The sequence below is a fragment of the Eptatretus burgeri genome, chromosome 1 (genome assembly GCF_056783735.1).
Source record: "Eptatretus burgeri isolate ZD-2024b chromosome 1, Ebu_testis_v1, whole genome shotgun sequence".
Lineage (NCBI taxonomy): Eukaryota > Metazoa > Chordata > Myxini > Myxiniformes > Myxinidae > Eptatretus > Eptatretus burgeri.
In genome coordinates, this window is record NC_140961.1 from 47,682,530 (window position 1) to 47,701,797 (window position 19,268).

At 41.9% G+C, this 19,268-nt stretch overlaps 1 protein-coding gene across 1 annotated transcript in view; it reads right to left on the bottom strand.

Annotated features, from left to right (window-relative positions):
• Positions 1-11,314: 11,314 nt before the first annotated feature.
• Positions 11,315-19,268, bottom strand: part of LOC147034421 (uncharacterized) — a 159,963-nt gene continuing 152,009 nt past the window's right edge. The window contains exons 10-11 of the mRNA XM_085883141.1: positions 16,362-16,427; positions 11,315-14,162 (exon numbers count right to left, since the gene is read on the bottom strand). Of these exons, the coding sequence (XP_085739267.1) occupies positions 14,053-14,162; positions 16,362-16,427 (176 nt within the window). The 3' untranslated portion in view covers positions 11,315-14,052. The remainder of the gene's footprint in view (positions 14,163-16,361; positions 16,428-19,268) is intronic.

The window sequence follows — 19,268 nt, forward strand, 5'->3', positions numbered from 1 at the left end:
GCGAATACAGAGAATGGAGAGAAGAAATGCTGTAACAGTTGGATTTTTTAGGCAAGGTATGAAGGAAAGGTCGAACTGAGAGCAGTCTGTTTAAATAGCAGAAGAGTCGTGCATTCTGATACAGTAAAGAGTACCAAACATGTGAAAGAGGAAGATGAAGCATTATAAGAGATCGTTTTTGTTATTATTATTAATGTTTGAGAGTTTTCAACAGATTAGGTCATGGCAGTGTTGTAGAAAAAAAAAATCGAGGAAGAAGAGAGGAAGAAGAAGAGGAGATGAAGAAGAAGAAGAATCAGAGAAAGGTAGGAGTTTTTTTTTTAAAAGATAAGAAATAGAGTGATTTGTTGGGATGGGGGACGTTAAGAAAGTGGGAAAGATAGAAATTGAAGATAATGGGGAGAAAAAACAAATAAACACGATCATACACCGAGGGGAACAACGGGTAGTCCTCAAGGCTCAAGGATAGGCCTCAAGCACCCAGTAAAGGCCCGGTCACACCTTGACGTTTTAGCCAACGTATGCCGATTTTTGAATTTTTTTTCTAAAACGCTGGCACACGTTGAATACGTTATGGGTAAGTTTTGATAACATTGAGAGCACGCTGAAAAACACTGCCATACGTCGTTGTACGTTGGCTTTAAACGTTGTACTTTTTGGTTGTCCTCAAATTTTTTCATGCTTGAAATTTCACGACGTATGCCGGCGTATGACTCACACGTTCCGCTACGCTGGCCACAAGTTGTATGCACGGTCTGCGATCGTTGACAGACGTCAACACATGCTACTTCTAAGTTAATCATAAGTTGAGACACGCCGAGGTAATGTTTAGCGTACCCGAAAGTTATTTCTAACCTATGATTAACGTGTTGTTGGCACGTTACACGATCGTTGCCACACATCGACAGACGTTACTTTTAAGTTACTCATAGGCTGAAAGACGTCGGTATAATGGATCGTCCTTGCGTCAGCGTCCACGGCCAGGACACTTATTTGCAGCATTCTTCAAACTTTTCTTCGGCATGACGAGGATGTTCACACTTCGATGTCTAGCTTGGCTATGATTCCAATTGTCCATTGGCGGCGTCTATTTAAAATAGTCGAGTTTGAGCGTTTTAACACGTTCAGAAGAAACGCTTCAAATTTCCAAACCCCAGCGTCAAAAAACAAAGGCGAGTGACAGCAATTTAAATCGTTCATTGTAAACAATGAAAATAGCTGAGTGGTACCGTTTAAAAGTTGTTGAGTGTAAAAAAAAAATCCAATTGTTGAGCGCAAGCGTCTACTTTCAATAGTGGGGTTTGAGCGATTTAGCACGTTCAATAGAAACGATTGTTTTTTGACGCTGGCGCTCGGAAATTTTAAAGGCGAGTGACAGCAATTTAAATCGTTCATTGTAAACAATGAAAATAGTTGAGTGGTACCGTTTAAAAGTCGTTGAGTGTAAAAAAAATCCAATTGTTGAGCGCAAGCGTCTACTTTCAATAGTGGAGATGCAGCCATTTAAATCGTTGAGTTTATCATTTAAATCGTTAAATCGTTAAACGCAAGGACGATCCATCATAACCCACACCCTCCCCCTCACACTCACCTACTACTGCCAACATGAACAAACTACTACTAATACTAATACTAATACTGATACTGTTACTGCTGACATGGACATCGACTCAAAAAGGACTCGAAAACACTGTTGGGTTCCCCTTTTATGAACATCATTTTTATATACCAATTCCCAAAACCGCTGGGAACACGTCTTTATATGGCAGTTGTAAGCTAGAAACACGTTCATTTATTTTTTTTTGTCGACCAGAAGACGTCATTGGAATACGTCTACATACGTCGATGTGTGTTGGGACGACGTAAAGAATTGGTTCAAAGCACGTCAAACATAAGTTAGAAATAAGTTTCGCGTAAAAAAGACATTACCGCGACGTGTTTCGACTTATGAGTAGCTTATAAGTAGCCTTTGTGGACGTGTGTAAGCGTCCACATATCATGTGTAAAACTTATCCCCATCGCATGCGGAACGTGTGTCATACGCCGAGTACGTCGTAAAATTTTGAACATGTTTAAAATTTATTGACGTACTCTACTTACTACGACGTATGATAGCGTACTTTAGCGTTCTACTCACTATACCAAACTTACTCATACCGTATTTGACGTGCCCCCAACGTTTTAGACACATTTTTCTTAGGTCGGCATACGCTGGCAAGATCGCCAAGGTGTGACCGCGATGTTGACACTTCCATTTCTACGGCAGTTATGATTCGAATCGTTGTGCGTCAGCCATTTAATAGGCTACGTCACGACATCGTCGGCGATGCGTGCAACGCGCTATGCCTAAGTTAGACTATCGTTGGGCATCGGTTGTGGAGGCCGACAACAGGTTCAGCATTCGTTGGTATAAGTTATCTATAACACAAAGAAACGTTCTGTGTCCGTTACCAATGCGTTAATTCAGAGATGCCAACTTTTGGAAATCAGAATTAGGGAGGATTTGCAACCGACACCAAATAATGTGCGCGAAGCGCACATCTCGAGCGCGGAGCGCTCGACCCTTGCGGCGGGGTCCAGGGCCCGCCTTAGGGCCCTGGAAGCTCTGGGGTTCTAGACGCTCTCTAGTGCCCTCTGAGCCCTATTTTGGAGCATTTAACATGTTAAGAATTCCCACTTTTTGAACAAAAAAAGGGGAAAATTGTGCACTTTTTAATGTTACATGTATGTTAATATTAGTAAGTTAGGGGACAATCAAAGATTAACAAAAAGCACAAAAGAAGCAATATTTTTCTTACCTTACTGGCTGGTACTACTGTTGCTTGCTTTTTCCATGGCAGCTTTGCTGAGTGACAGCTGTGTGGCTCTTTTAGCCCTTCTGATTATGTCTTTGCTGTATTCTCTCTGGTAGCAAGGGGTGCTATGAGCTAGTTTTTCAATTAAGAGAGCTTCCAGGGTTTTGACACTCAAATTGGGACGAAATTCAGAATGATTCTTCCGTACAAGACTGAGTGCCCGCTCACATGATGCGTTCGAATGAGGAATGACCAAGATTCCCTTCATCACTTTGCTCAAATTAGGATACTTCTTGGCACCAGTGCAGGGATCTGTGAGCTGTGAAATCCGATGCCACTGCTCATCCACTCTCACTGTCTCAGTAGCAATTGTAGCTATGGAGGCGTCTGCCTGGTAGTGAGTGAATTCACTCTCAAGACTGTCTATGTCACTATCACCGCCACTGAACAGACAGGGGAATTTCTTGATGAAAAACTCCACACAGTCAAACCCCACTTCTTGGTGTAGCTTAACATCCAGCACCTGAGCATGCTTGGCTAATTCATCATCTAGCGGCCAGGTTTTGAAGATGTAATTGCAGGCTTTCACATATGAGCGAACTGCACTGAAGAAACCTTGGATGTCTGACTCACTCAGAGTGAAGGTGGATTTCTTGAGACTCCTTTGTTCCCTTATATACAGTTTGGCATCGTTCCCAATCATGAGGTCCTCATCATTCTTCTGATGATTTCTCTCAGAGAAGGGTACATTTACCAGAGCAACCGATGACACCGATGGTTTCAAAAACCGTACGAAGATATCTTTCAGAAGACCATTCAATTCTCCGTGCAGGAGATGAATACAGGGTTCGTCTCTTTGGAGCAGAAGATTCCCCTTCTCAAAAAGCTTGTTAGCATATCGAAGGAAGAAACAATAGAGTTTTGTTTGTGGAGACAAGAACATCCTGTTGACACGTTTTTCTCTAGATTCCTGCACAGTGTTTGAGGAAGATGCGCTTTTAGTTGTAGAACTCGTAGTACACTTAGCCGCAGGGCGATCACACTTGCGTTTACTGCCAGCAGAAGAGGTCAGACTCGTAGTACCAGATCCAATCTTACGTTTGAGGAGAGAGCTTGAGGTAGGTGCAGCCAAGGAAGAAGACCTCTGATTCGAAGGTTTTGCTGAGCTTCTATCAAGTGATTTGGCAAAAGCAGAACTTAACTTGGGTCCTTCTTTGCCTGTAGATGGGACTATCACAGTCTTTCTCGACTCTGAAGGGATCTGCTTTGTAGATGAACGTGATGAAGGGCCGGTGATGCTACCTGCTCTCAGCATTGGTTTTGGTGCTGTCCCTGCTGTCTTCTTCGCAGCAGATACTGCAGTGGTAGTGGTGAATGCTGCTCCACTAGTGCTTGATCCTGCAGTGCCAGTACTGGCAGTAGATACAGTGCCGTCCTTCTTGCTCGTTGTTAGAGTCTTGGCTACAGTTGGTTGCATTTTTCTTCGTACTTCTTCTTTGAAGAAGAGGCGAAGTGGCTCCCACTGTTCAATCAGCCTGTCTAGGCACTGACCAAGGGACAGCCACCTTGTTGCGACATGCTTCAGAATCTTGTGTGTCGGGGCATCACAGAGTTCTTGCAGTGCTTTCACTCCTTTGACGCGTTTACTACTTTTGTCCAAGTAGTAGTAAATATCGATGAGAAAGTCATCTAATTCAATGGGTAAGGCCTGAGCCGCCTTCTTGGCCGTATTGTGCATCATATAGCAAGGGCATCCCATGATGTAGCACTCTGGATTTTGTTTGTGGATATAAGCAGCGACTCCTTTGTGCTTGCCCACCATGACAGAGGCATTATCAGCACAAAAGGAAACACAATTTCCCCACGGAATTTTCCTGTCACTGAACTCATGATCAAGCAGTTTGAAAATGTTTTCTCCAGTGGAATCTTGTTTGCACGCAGGCAAACTTAGCAAACCTTGCTTCACAATCCCAGCACTGTTGTCATAGTACGAAATCAGGACAGGATATAGCTGGGCCTCACCACTGTCATTGCTACCGTCTGTAGCTAGGCTAAATGGAGCTAGTCTAGCAATATCGGCAATAGATGAAGCAGTAACATTTGACAACTCACCAATTATTGCTGAAGTTTTTGTTCTTGCACATCCATACTTTGAAGCAACTTTTGAATCTGGAAACATCTTTTGAAATAGAGGTCCAGCATGATCTGAGACTGATATGGGCAAGTTATGTTCCACAATAAATCCACTAAAGAGAAGTTCCGCTCGGGTAACATCCTCTTCCTCGCTTGTCCCTTGTTTTGTGAAATAATTCAGAAGTGTACCGGTACTCGTGCTCGAAGATCTCTCCTTTGCAATGTCTGTGAGCCGTTTGCTTCCAACGTGCTTCCGAATATCATCGCGACCTCCGTGCTCAACTGAAATATCAACGCTGCATACTGTACAATACGCATGATGAATTCCTCTTTCAGACTTTCGAATACACGGGTATTGGAGACTGTATTCGGTCTTGTACTTCTGAGACCATTTCTTGGTCTTTGTAAGCTTCTTTTCTGCCATTTCGTAATCAACATCGAGGGCTTGAAGCATCGGTAACTTCGAAGTCGATGTTCCACAGCTGCAGCGCGACTCGTAGAACTCTAGCGGCTGTTAAACACCGCACGGTGGTCGTGACCGCCGGGCTGGTACGGGGCCCAGGTGCATGCAGTGAGCGTATCGCATGCATATACACTGTGCATACATACCGCATGCACTGTATTGCACACATACCGCATGCACTAAATCTCAGTGCATGATCGCATAAGCGAGATCCAGACCCAATGTTTCGCTGCTCCTCATTTGAATTTGCAATTTTTTACGTACAATTTGGTAGCAGCGAACGTTATGGAGTTACCACATGCTATACGTAGCAGACGATGCTTTTCATTCAATTCTCATACTAGTACATTCTGATTAGTGAACAGTGCAAAAATATCAAAATTTCGGGAGGATAAGGATAGTGATCGTAAGGGCGGGAGTTTGGGTGAATTTTCGGAAGCCTCCCGATGAAATCGGGAGGGTTGGCATCTGTGCGTTATACATAAGACCAAGTCGCTATGAATACGTCCGAATCTTTAAAAAAAAACATCAAAAGTTCAACGTAAGCCAGCGTTTTAGATGCATTTTAATACGTTGCCATCGCTGGCTAAAACGTCAAGGTGTGACCGGGCCTTAAGACAAGTTCGACGAAATCTCACAAAATAGCATGATTTTTGAAACAAAACTGAACTAGGAACACACAGTAACATGTAGGTGAGAAAATAAACAGTTAAAACGGGACAGATAACGACCGGAAACTTAACTTTGAGATCGTAAGCAGGGAGCCCCCATGGAGACCTTCCAATGCTCCAAACCCAGAACCGGAAGATGAAGGATATAATTAAATAAGGCCGTTAATTATCTTCAAAAGGGGTGTTTTAATTTACCCAATTTCACTCTTGCACTTCCTTGGAATTTTCTTAGTGTGCTTGCAAAGTTTTAGGCTGCAAGGCTTAATAGTTTTGTAGTTATGGAGGAGACACACTGACACACGCATGCATGCACACACACACACTTTTATTCGTATAGATGGTTGCTGTTATAGAATAGAAAACAAAATTGGAACTGCTGCATTAAGTTCCAAGTTCTGTGAAAATGCATTTTTATTATGAAACAAATGGATATGATGTTTTACAACTTAATTTTTTTTGAAGGTAAAACTGACAGATTGACGAAGAATTGAAGAAGAAGAAGAAGCAAGAAATAGGCCCTTCATGCTGTTGCACGTTCCTCGAGGGAATGATTATATTTACTATGAAATATAAATATGAGTTCCCTTATCTTCTACAGCAAGTTCCACAAGCAATTTGTTGAACGCTCGCTGGGGTGCCTTCTCTCCACTTTATCCACAGCTGCTTCTTTCTACTGGTATGCCATCGGCGACATACCAGCACTTTTGCCAAAGTAGCAGCACTCGGAGAGCTTTCATGCTTCTCATTCTCTACCTGCATTTCCTCTTCGTTACCATTTTGTTTTCCTACAATAGTGTCATCGACAGTCGTATAGCGTGCAGCAGTCTACAACAAAACGAGATTGTACAAGATTCGCCAATGACGGTCTTGTTGCTTAACATCGGCAGTGGGCTTAAGGCTCACACCAGTGTGGCTGGAAAACATTTCATTGCAAATTTCAAGGCTGAACTCTCCAACCAGTCTCTTTCCTCAATGTTATGATGACATTTTGTCATGTCTGTTTCCGGTTTATGCTCCCCCTCCATTCATCCCTCACCTCAAATGGCGTATCGGCAAACTCTGTCCAAGATGAGGCAGATTGTCTTAACAGCTGTTTACCTCCATCTCAGCTCATCCCCCATCTCTACCCACAATCCTTCATACCCCCTTAACTGTCCCCAAGCCCATTCTTTTCTGGGCTTCCAGTTTTTCCTTCCACTCTTGTGATTGAACGTTTGTGGCTGTATCCATCTTTTATATGTTGAAGACTCCAGCCATGGGCTGTGAATCCTCATTGAGGCCAGGCCTTAAATCAAAGAAGTGCATCAGTAGAAAAGTGAAGAAAGAGAATAATCTGAGAGTTTTTGAGGAAGTAAAAAATCTGCTTTGTGAAAAGGGGAAGGTCATAAGTGTTTGGAAAGACATAAGAAGGTAAAGAGTTTCATAGTTTGGCAGTCGAGGGGAAGAAACAAACATCATAATGGCCCACCCTTGAGTTGTCAATGGCCATACAATAATAATGTGATGTAGTGGCTTGTCGAGTATTTTGTGGTCTCGCTAATGGTGGAGGTACACAAGCAGCACGTTCTCGAGAGCAGAAACCGAAGTAATATCTGTAGAAAAGAGAAAGAGCTGACTATGCGGGGTAATTTGAGCGGGTCATGTTTTGAGGTCACATTGGGAGAGTTGATAAGTCAGATTACTTTGGATTCAATTCTGTCCCGTTAGTATGTGGAGTTAGAACCTCCCCAGATGTGAAAGCAGTACTCTATACAAGGACGAATCAATCCTTTATATAGTTGGAGCAACTGTTCAGAGGAGAAGAATCTTCGACATCTGAACAGGGCTCCTAGTTTCTTAGAGGCAGACTGAGCTATTTGTGTAATGTGTGGATTCCAGGATACATTTGATGTTGGGGTAGTACCTAGGAGGTTTGTTGTATCACATGGTGTAATTATGGGGATTGGAAAGGAGATTGGAAAGAAGATAGAGATGGAGATAGAGCTAGAGATAGAGATAAAGAAAGAAATCGAGCTTTGAAGTATTAAGATAGAGATAGAGATAAAGAAAGAAATTGAACGTAACTCGATTACATTTCCACCACTGGGAAATCTTCTCCAAATCCAAATTTAAAGAGGTGGTTGTGATGAAACGAGATGTAGTCAAGTGAGAGAAGATGGAGTAGGTGTGAAAAACATAGAGGTATGTAATGTAGAGTCATCAGCATACGAGTGCATTTGGTTGTTTGTAGAATAAAGGAGGTCATTGATAAAAAGAAGGAAGAGTGTTGGAGACCTGACAGAACCCTGAGGGACACCGCTGTTGATAGGGAAGGAGGGAAATGTTGAACCATCAACAATTACAGAGATGAAACGGTTGGAGAGAAAGCTCGATATGAGAGAGCAAAGTGAAGGAAAGCAAAAGAGGGAAGATTGGAGATCAGACCCTGATAACAAACTCTGTCAAAGGCTTTTGAGATATCAAAGCCCACAACAAAGAATTCCCCAAAGTCTCTCAGAGAATATATTAAGGACCATCTTGGTGTCATCATATATTAAGGACCATATATTAAGGACTCTGTGTCCTATCCTTCCTCTCATTCTTCCCCACATCGCATATTTCCCCAAGTTTTCCCCTCTGCTGTTAGTGTGTCTCCTCCCACTTCTCTTTCTACTGTTCTTTTTGTTTTGTTACATCCTGATCCATTCTGTGTTATCGCTCCTTCTTCCACGAGCCTCGACACTGCACCAAAAAAAACAAGCTCAAATGAGCTAAGATCCTCGTCCTCTTAATGATGACGTCATAAAAACGAATACGACGTCATTGTGATGTATCAGGTTTGCAATAAATTATCTGTGCTAATGCCCGGCTTGATTCCTGCAAACAGAATTCAATCAGCTTGCCTAGTTTCGGAGATAATGGTATAGGCGATTTCCATTAGTGGCGATATTATGACGTCAACTTTTTTCTCGGAAGAATTTCCAAAATTGGAGATGGTTACTTCCTGCGCGTGGGCTTTCTGCATATACATGGCAAGTTTCATGAAGATCCGATGAAAACTGGGTTGTGAAACAAAAAATGTCAAAAAATAGGAATGACGTCATAGTGATGTATCATATGTGCGGTAATTCATCTCTGCTAATACCCTGTTCAATCCCTGCACACAGAATTCAAAAAGCTTGCCTAGTTTCGGAGATAAATTTTTAGGCGATTTCCATTAGCGGAGATATTTTGAGGTCATAACTTTTTTTCTAGGAGGAATTTTCAAAATCGGAGATGGTTACTGTCTGCACAGGGTATTTTTACATATATATGCCAAGTTTCAGGAAGTTTCGATGAAAGCTGTTGGCTCTGAAACAAAAAAGTCCACAAGAAGAAGCAGAAGAACAACAACGTGAGTAAGACTTAGAGATCCTCCACGAGGATCTAAAAAAACACTTTCCGTCCGTATCTTGCCCCCTCTTACTCACTGTGTACTGGACTCTGTATCCTTCTGGACCAAGAAGGTACAAATATACCATCAGAGATGGGGAATCCCCCACCATTGAATGAAAAAGGTCATACATATTCCAGATAATGAGGGAGGTGAATTGGAAACAAGACACCATTTGGTCATCATCTCGAAAAAGTTCCCCATGGGTGAGGAACGTAGTAACCAAAAATAATTGAAATCAGATAAGCGGTTTTCCATTTATTACAAAAAACATTTTTTCAAGATGGCCGCCCCAGTCGGCCATCTTGGATCCGGCCACGCCCAAAATCAATAGGATTCTTCCTTTTCAGGTGGTACATGTGTGACCCAAATTTCAAATCGATATGGCGAACAGTTTATGAGTTATCGCATTCACAGCTATAAATGTTGACGCCCGGATGGACGGACGGACAGCCCGACGACCTGGGTGACAACAATATCCCCCTTCCGCCACGCGGCGGGGGATAAAAAGTTTATCTTCTGCCTTTACTCTGCTTTGGCATGGCTCCAGTGGCCCATGTTCTAAAATCCAGCTTGACTGCTCTTGTGAAGCCTGGTGTTGGCTTAACGGTTAAAGTGGCTGGCTTAAGATCTTAGGGACTTGAGTTTGAGCCACTGTCGGCCGTTAAATTAACACCAGGTGAGATTTACTCAGCCTGTCATCTTTCTGAGGTTGGCAAAATGAGTACCAGTGTATTGGTAATAGAGGGCACTGCATCAGCAGCATAGCTGCACCCAAAGAAAATGATGGAACCAGCAACCACAGGCTGCACACAAAAGCTAGCTAACTGCTCTTGCTTCTCTTCTCTTTGCTCTATTCAGTCTATCCTTCTCCTTTGGCCACTTCTTGTCTACCTGGAAGCCTGCAAACATCACTCCCATGAAGAAGAAGGGTGTAAATAAATGATACTCTCAAGCAAAGTCTAAGTAGTTTACAAGCAAAGTCCATTGACTCCATCATTGCTGCCAATGTCAAATCTTTCCAGTTTTCAACCATTTTTCCAGTTTTCAAACAGCTTCTCCTCTGTCAGCAATGGCTGGAGGCCCTCAATCTCAAACTGTCTCCTGCAACATCGTTAGGCATTCGACACAATCCTGCATCCTGCTTAACTTGCCAAGCACTCTGCCTGTGGCACAGATACTCACCTACATTCCTGGACTTCTGACTTCCTCAATTCACACAGAAAACATGTTGCCATTTTGGAAACCTCTCCTTCCCTCTACCAGTGGAGAACAGAGTTCCCCAAAGCAGTGCTTTGGGCCCAGTTTTGTTCCTCATCTCAAAAATAACCTCTCTGATGCTATGGAAAACCCTTGCTTCCTTTTTCCAGATGACTCCACATTGTGTCGTACAGTACCCCATCCCTCTGCTTGGCAGACAGCATCTGTGTCTTTCTTCTTCCCGAAGAAAGACTCTGCTGATCTGGAATTGATTAGACACTGGTCTGAAAAAATGGAACATGTCCTTCAAGCTTGGAAAATTTCACAATCTCATCCTGTCACTCCAGAAGGATTCCACAAGCCAAGATCTTTCAGAGAAAAATAATGTGCATCATAAGCAAGGTAATTAACCTTTTGAACCCTGAGCTCCTTGGACTTTCCACTCCTCCACCCTGGGCTCCCTGGAGAAAAACCCGACCGCTCGGGTATATGGAGGGTTCAACAGCAGCCGGTAAACTGTCCGCTCGTGTACATGGAGGTTCGAATCGCAGCCGGTTTACCGGCTGCTCGGGTTCAAAGGGTTAAAGGTTAAACAAAGCAGTGTCAATACAGTTATATATGATTTGGCACAGTCAACACGTACTGAAGAAACATAGCTTTAATTTTTTTTTCAACACTAGATGACCTTTTGAATAAGAAAACAAGTTGGTGAGGCTAGTCCCTTGTGCAATCCATTATCAATGCAGTGTTTAAATTTTCAGCATTTGTTAAGCTTTCCCATAATGCTGCCCTCACATGAGCTACAGTGTTATGCACAATGCTGAAGCAATTGCCAACCACTTTGGGGTCCTTATGCTCTTAGAAACAGGCATCACTATATTTGTATCTCGAGCTACAGGTATAATTTAAGGACCATTGTGTACAAGGACATTTGTAAATATATATTTATGCTCTCTTAATCATTGTATTGTCACAATTGGCCTTAGACAGCTGGATCTGTGTACAGGCAATTTGTTAAGTTTATGATTTTTTAGGATCACGAAATTTATGTACAGTCATGCTGAATTCAAGCTGGCACAGACTTTGATGAAGACAAGAAATACGAGAAAAACAAATAAACAAACGATGAAGTAAATATCTAGTCATAAAAGTACATTTGAGTGTGGCTTTGCGTGGAATGCCACAAAGCAGATGAGGACACCATGCAATGATGTTTCCCAATGACTTGTGATAAGGTGTTGCAGGGATAAACAATTTGTTAATATTGACTAAATCTGCCTGGATTAACCCCTCAAGTGCCAACAGCGGAATTATCAACCCACCATTTATACTGTGGGAATCAATTTGAATGTTTTCTCTTGCTAAAAATGTTTTGTATGAATTAAAATCGTGTGTGTGTGTTTTGTTGGATGTTATCTCGATATGTGGGTTTCAGAAGGTGGAACGGATCCCTCCTCAGGTCTCAAAATGTCCACCTTCGTGTGTGCGTGCATATATGAGTGTGCTCACATGCGTACCCATATATGAGGCACCGCGAGGAGTGATGTAAGGGACACATCGGCCATTTTGGAGTTAATGCCATATAACACTATTTTAACCCTCACTCTATCATCCGAGCCTATCATCATCATATCATTAAAAAATGTCGCTTACATCACTTCTCCTCGCGGGGCCTCATATGTGTGTGTATGTATGTATGTGCATGTATATGTGTGTATATGTGTGTGTGTCTGTGTAAGTTGCTGTTGTTGGCTGTTATCTCTACACGTGGGTGGGTTTCAGGAGGTGGAACAGAGACCTACCCAGTCTCAAAGTATCCACCAACATTTGTGTGCACGCGCGTGTGTGTGTGTGTGTGTGTGTGTGTGTGTGTGTGTGTGTGTGTGTGTGTGTGTGTGTGTGTGTGTGTGTGTGTGTGTGTGTGTGTGTGTGTGTGCGCACTGTCATTCATTATTTGTAAAGTCTGTTTTTGAAAAGGGTTCTGGTGGTTGCCATTGGGGTTGATGATGACTTCTCCAGAAAGCCAATTGTGTCATACACGTCAAGCTTGGGTTTCTATGGTGACTAATGTCCTCGAGCCAAAGCATCAGTTCCCACAAGTTGAGCACATAGATACCACAGGTGAACACCTGCAAGGAATCCCATGCTGTTACCTAATGACTCCAAATATAACTGTTTGTCAACAGCAGACTGGTGGGTGCTGTCAGGGTTAATGTTGGCAGATTGCTGCAGGATACTTTCGTGTGAAATGGCCATCACTGTTTATATATTTGCCTCTTGGAATTGGTAAGGTAACGTCATGTCATGTGATGGTTCTATTTGTTTATTTATTTTTCCAGATTAAGAGTTGCTATGTTAGTTTGGACAGCTCAGATACTATACATGTTGTAAAACTGAATATTAAGCAGAAAATGCATCCCATACTGTGAAGACAAGCTTGTGGAGTAAACATATTACACAGGCACAGGCACTAAACGAAATACCTGTTAATGGACATTGCTTTTGTTTCCCAATGTATCATTCACATCTCATTCTCTCGATACTTGTTTTCATTTATGGAGTACATTTGTCACTAATATTTCCATTGGGCTATATTTGTGGGTTCTTCCAATAGAAGATGATAGTTCCTCATTTTTGACTAACTTCTTTTGCATGTACACCCTGGTTGTGGCTCTGATTTCTAATGATTCTGCAGATGTTAAGTGCACCGTGTAGTTTGGGGAGAGTGGTTTTGTACTCATGTTAATGGTTGGCTTGATAGTTGACTTGTACAGCTAATTTTTTTAATTAGGACATTGGTTGTACAGAATTATAATTGAGCAGACACGATATTTTCTGATGATCTGTAATACAATGATGGTGTTTCACCAGTTGGTTCCTCTATTCTCCTGTCATGTTGTCTCACATTCAAAAAACCTGACAAAACAGTGAGTGTGAGTAACAAATGTGGAACCTGTCAGTAGTGTTCTGGTTAAGTACAGATTAAATTAATTAGTTTCAGATTAGTTCAGTTCAGTTTCAGATTAGTTCTGTTCAGATTAAAAAAAGAACCTCATATAATACATCTGGGTTCAGATTTACTCTGACAACATACATAGACACACACTGTGGTGATTTGTTTGTAAGTGCTGGTTCAGGTAAAAGTGCTGGTTCAGGTGAAAGTGCTGGTTCAGGTGAAAGTGCTGGTTCAGGCAGGTTTGCTAGTTGTTAAGTATACTCTTGAGTTTTCAATCTGTCAATTCCCACCTTGCTAACTTGATAATGTCGTGAAATTTAACAGGAGTACAGCACATGCTCGGGGTGGATTATCTACTCAATGTCGTGTTCAAAAAATGAGGGCTGACCAGTGCCATCAGGCTGGCACTGATAGGCCAGTGCTCAACCTCTCTGGGCCTTCTTTTTCCGCAGTAAGTACACCAGCACTCCCACAAGGGCGATCACCAAGAGAAATGCAGCAACTATAATGATCGAGATGATCAATCCTGTTCCTGGTGGAAGAGGGGGACAGAATGATAGTTCAATTAAAGTAAAATGGATGGATTGTAAATTACTGCAAGTTAATTGTTAGGTCTGACTGTAAGTTAAACGTTCAACAGGTGTTCATGATGACAGGCTGAGTCAACCCCACCTGGTGTTAATTCAACAACTGACAGGGGCTCAAACTCAGGACCCCGAGAATCCAAACCACTAAGCCAACACCAGGCTTAAACTCAATAGGTGAGCAAACTACTCTCCTACTGAAGGTATTAGACAGCAGTTTGGGACCACCATGAGCAGAAGTTTGTGGCCATGTATAGTTCCTTCAGATTATGTACAATAAGAAAGGAGAAGAATATTTATGATAAAAAATCAGAAATCCTGGGCCTATTTGAAAAGCAACTCTGTGTCTTTAGGCTTGATGACAGTGGTGTCTTGTTGCTGAGGACAATGGACTGCTTCAAATCTGACTGCAGGCAGTATTAACTAAGATTTAGATTGTAATCCCCAGGAAGTCAAGTTAGTCTCAGGGTAACTGTCACACCCCAAATGGATTGTGGGTAAAAAAACTAGATGGCTCATGAACGACCTTCACAGTAAGTAATCTGCCTATCCCACCTAGTCTGGTCTACATATGACACTAGTCCACTCTCTGTGGTGGTTGACCCCTCTCCTATACTTACAACATAAAAACGTGGAAGCATGGTGTGGAACCACCTCATTGGGAAAACATTTAATACCTCATTGTATGTCATGGCATTTGTACTAAAAAGGAGCAGAGTTTATGGGGTCTTCCTCACCCTTTTAGCTCAAACCCAACATGAATATTGCAACTACTTGTTGGGAAGTGTTGCTGCATTCATTTATAGTTTTCCCGTGTGGGTGAAGCGAAAAGTGGGGTTAAACAGTTGGTTACCTTTGTCTGTCTGTCCACCTACAATTGCCAGTTTATGATTGAGGAACAATTTAACTTCAATTGAATGTTTTATTTTGAACATAAATCGGAAAACAAACTTGTAGTTTAGCACTACTTTGGCTCTGAATTCGTCCCAACCGTGTACGAGCACAGACGACGGAGATAATCGTTTTACTCTGTCTGTCTGTCTGGCATTCAAACAAAATGGAAAATAATTCCAAACATGAAACTGTTTTTTGTGACATCTTAAAGGACACAAACAACAGGCATGAATCACTAATGTAATATGTTTAGTGATGTGGTGTAAAAGATGCTGCATCAATGGCGGTAAACTTAGGAATGTGTTTTTTTCGACCAGCTTTAAAATCTTTATTTTATTTCAATTGAATTATATACTTGAACACTGTAGAGTGTAGAACACCAATCACCTTTTTGGAAGTTTCAAAAACCCATGCATAGCACACCAGATTGTGACGTACTGCCATAGAGCACAACAGATGGTGAGATTCTGCCTCAGATCACATGAGATGGTGCTACTTCCCTTACGTACAGATTTATACCACCTAATCTGCAGTTATTATACCCATCCTTTCACTCGTGAATTCTGTGGTGCACAGAATCCTGTGGTAAGGCAGTCGCCTTAAAAGAACTTGCTTTCTCTTCATGAAAGGCAGATCCGACTGAAGGCAACCTCAGATCATTCCATGGAGCCTAGACCAAGTGTGTGTCGACTCTCAGGAAAGCCAGAAAATAACATCGAGCTAACCTCAAGGCCAAACTTTCAAACCTGTCTCCTTCCTCAAATATCTGGTGGCACCTTGTCAAGTCTATCTCTGGTATCTCCTTCTACTCCATCTCTTCCCTCACTTTAAATGGTATCACAGCTGACCCTGCTTATGACAAGGCCGACTCCCAAACGTTTATTGTATACCCAATGCCTCACTCCCTACACTTACCCTATCCTTTTACCCAACTGCCCCTGAATAATGCGTCTTTCCCAAATGAGAAGGCGGAGAGGTTTCTGGCAAAGCTTCACTTCGATTCTGCGGCAGGTCCAGATGGCGGTATCAGTGCATGTGTCCTAAAAACCTGCTCTGCTGCTCTTGCCCAACCTCTTTCTGCTCTGTTCACTTGATCATTCTCTCTCGGTCAGTTTCCATCTGCCTTGAAGTTAGCCAACATCAATGCATGACATAAAAAGGTGCAAAAACGGATCCCCTTAACTCCAGATCTTTCAGCTTACGTCCGATCATCAGCTAGGTCATGGAAAATATGAAAATAAACAATTGCATACCTTTTTTATTCGGATATTTTTCCATGCAATAAGATAGCTCTATATCACATCCTGGTTTTTCACAATCTGCAGAAAAGGCATGGGAAATGGGCAGATGGGAAATTGAGGAAAGGAGATTAGTGCAGAGAATTAAATGTAGCTTGTTTTCATGAATACTGTCTTTGCACTTTTAATAAAGTGGATTTTATTGATTTCAAGAGCCATGTAAGATTGTGTTTTTTGAAAGCAATCTATCAAGTCAAATCAAAGCAATTTAATTAAAAGACTGGGTGGCACAATGGTTTGTGCATGTACTCCAAGTCTGGGAGGACAGTGGTTCCATTATGACCCTGGCCGAGTCATACCAAAATACCTTAAGAATGATACATCATTACTTGCTTGATGCTCAACATTTTAAGGATAGAGCACGGATAATAGGCCAGCGGTAAACCTCGATAAAGGGCTATCTTTTAGGAATTTAATCAACCGGCTTGACACAAAGCTACAACAGGTCTCATATGAAAGATGGTGATCTCAGTAACACATTCAGCCCTGTTGTCCTCATATTTTGGTGTGCAGTCCATGAAATATTCACATTTGAAGGATACACCCATCTGAATATTTGGACCATTTCAGAAAATCTTCCTACACGTTTGGTATTGAAATGTGTCGATTGGACAGGAGAATAATGTAGTAAATTATATGTAATATAAATATAAAGGACAACCAGATCATTATATGTAAATTTATATGCCTTTATTGACAAAATACGATAATTTTCTAAATTTTTAGGACCGCCATAAGGAAAATATCAGAGAAGGCGATTTTTCAAAACTGATGTTGACATTGCTATGTTCAGTAGTCATCCTTTACAATATTAAAGAAGATATGATAAAACGTGATTACATAATTATCATCCTCACCATCGCTCTCATCCATGCACCGAGGTTGTCCTGCATGGTTGTGCAAAAATGGACACTACTGAAAGGCTATATCTAAGCAATTAGTTAAACCTAATATATCTATTTTTTATTCAATTCCTTCTCTTGCAGGGTTGTAGAACGCCAATGCCAATTGTATGGACACATCATAAATGCTCTACCCATTATGCAATAATGCTTAAAAGTGGTCTTTCGTTAATCATTTAACGGAATTTTCAATTTCTCTTTATTATAGGACTCCAACATGGCTGAACGGTGTCCAGATGAACCGGGATCGAGTCCATTGAAGTTACAGTCGCCAAAAAAGAAGCGAAGGTTGTTGACAGAATGGGATACATGCATCATATGTCAGAATTCGTCAAAGGAGGTCAGCAAAGCTGGGAGTACGGGTTTGGAAGCTTTGAAGTCATCTTCACAAATACGGAATGATGAAATTGGCCAGTGTTTGGAGTCATGTAAGGGAGGAACGGATATGTCTATATTCTACCATCGCAGTTGCTATCAGTCATACACCAGTAAGAGGAACTTATCCTTCTTCTCAGAACATGCATCACAGGAGAAACCAAAGATTGTGGAGCCTAAACACACGCGAGCAAATACCCACAAGATGACTGATTGGTCAACTTGTTTCATCTGCCATTCCAGGAAACGTGATAAACTTCACCGTGTCCGAACAGGACCTAGACAAGCAACAGTTCGCAAAGCAGCAGAAGCACGTGACGATCAGGGTATGCTTGGTCTTCTTGAAAGCGAGGACCTGTTTGCAAAAAATGCTATATATCATAGTACTTGCATGGCTTCATACATCAGCACCCACAACATGAGCTCTGGGCAATACCAGCAAGATGAACCTGAATCTGATGAACATCAAAATGCCTTCTCCCATCTTGTTGATGAGATAGATACTGACCTTAGAGGAGGGAAAGCCTTCAAAATGAAGAATCTATGACATCGATTCAAAACTATCTTAGGGGACAATGAAGAAACCTCATACACGACATAAAAACTACAGCGGAAACTAAAACAACACTACGGAGATGCTATCGTTGTTCATTCAATACGTGGGCAATCAAAGTCAAGTATCATCTTGAGCAGCCACGTGTCATTGGGCGATGGAGTTCGAGCATTTGCAGAGCTCAAAGAAGACTTCAGTCAAAGCCAAATGGAAACAGACGCCATGCTGCCAGAGGACGATAACCAGTTGGACTCCAGTAAGTCAGCTCTCCACAAAGTAGTTGGAGATATTCGTGATGAAATTAGTCAGATGATGGCAACAACCAAATACCCAACACCTGGTGATATCAGTATGGATTCATCGGAAAATGCTCTGCCTGCGATGTTGAAAACATTCTTTGTATGGCTGATTAGCAAAGAGGCATTTGATACAGCTGACGAGACGTACCTACTGAACGACGCAAAGTTCTTTCATTGGTTAAAACTACCATTCATTGTGTTCGACGAGATTTGATAATGCCTCTGCAATTAGGCCTAGCTGCACAATTTCACCATGCATACGGCAAGCGAGATATTATCGACGTACTGAGCTCCCATGGTTTCTGCATTCCCTGTGATGACCTCCGGCGGTTCATGACAGCAGTCGGCAATGATGAGCTCATGAAAAGTCAAGACGCAGTGTATATTCCCCACGGCTTGATAGCAAGACACCAAGGAGGTACACTGCTTCAAGAAGGTGATGACAATGTGGTTATTAACTGTGAGACAGTTCTCAAATGTACATATATTTATCTAGAAGTATTCCATAAAGTAAATAGTAGTATTCCCCTGTTCATTCTGCACATTTCAATACCAATCATGTTAAAATAGGGTGCATTGCTTTGTAGTTATGGCTAATTAACTGATTTTTGGAAATGGTCAAAATTTTCTAATGGGGGTATCCTTCAGGTGTGAATATTTCATGGGCCGCACACCAAAAAATGAGGACAACAGGGCAAAATGAGTTACTGAGATCCCCATCTTTCATATGAGA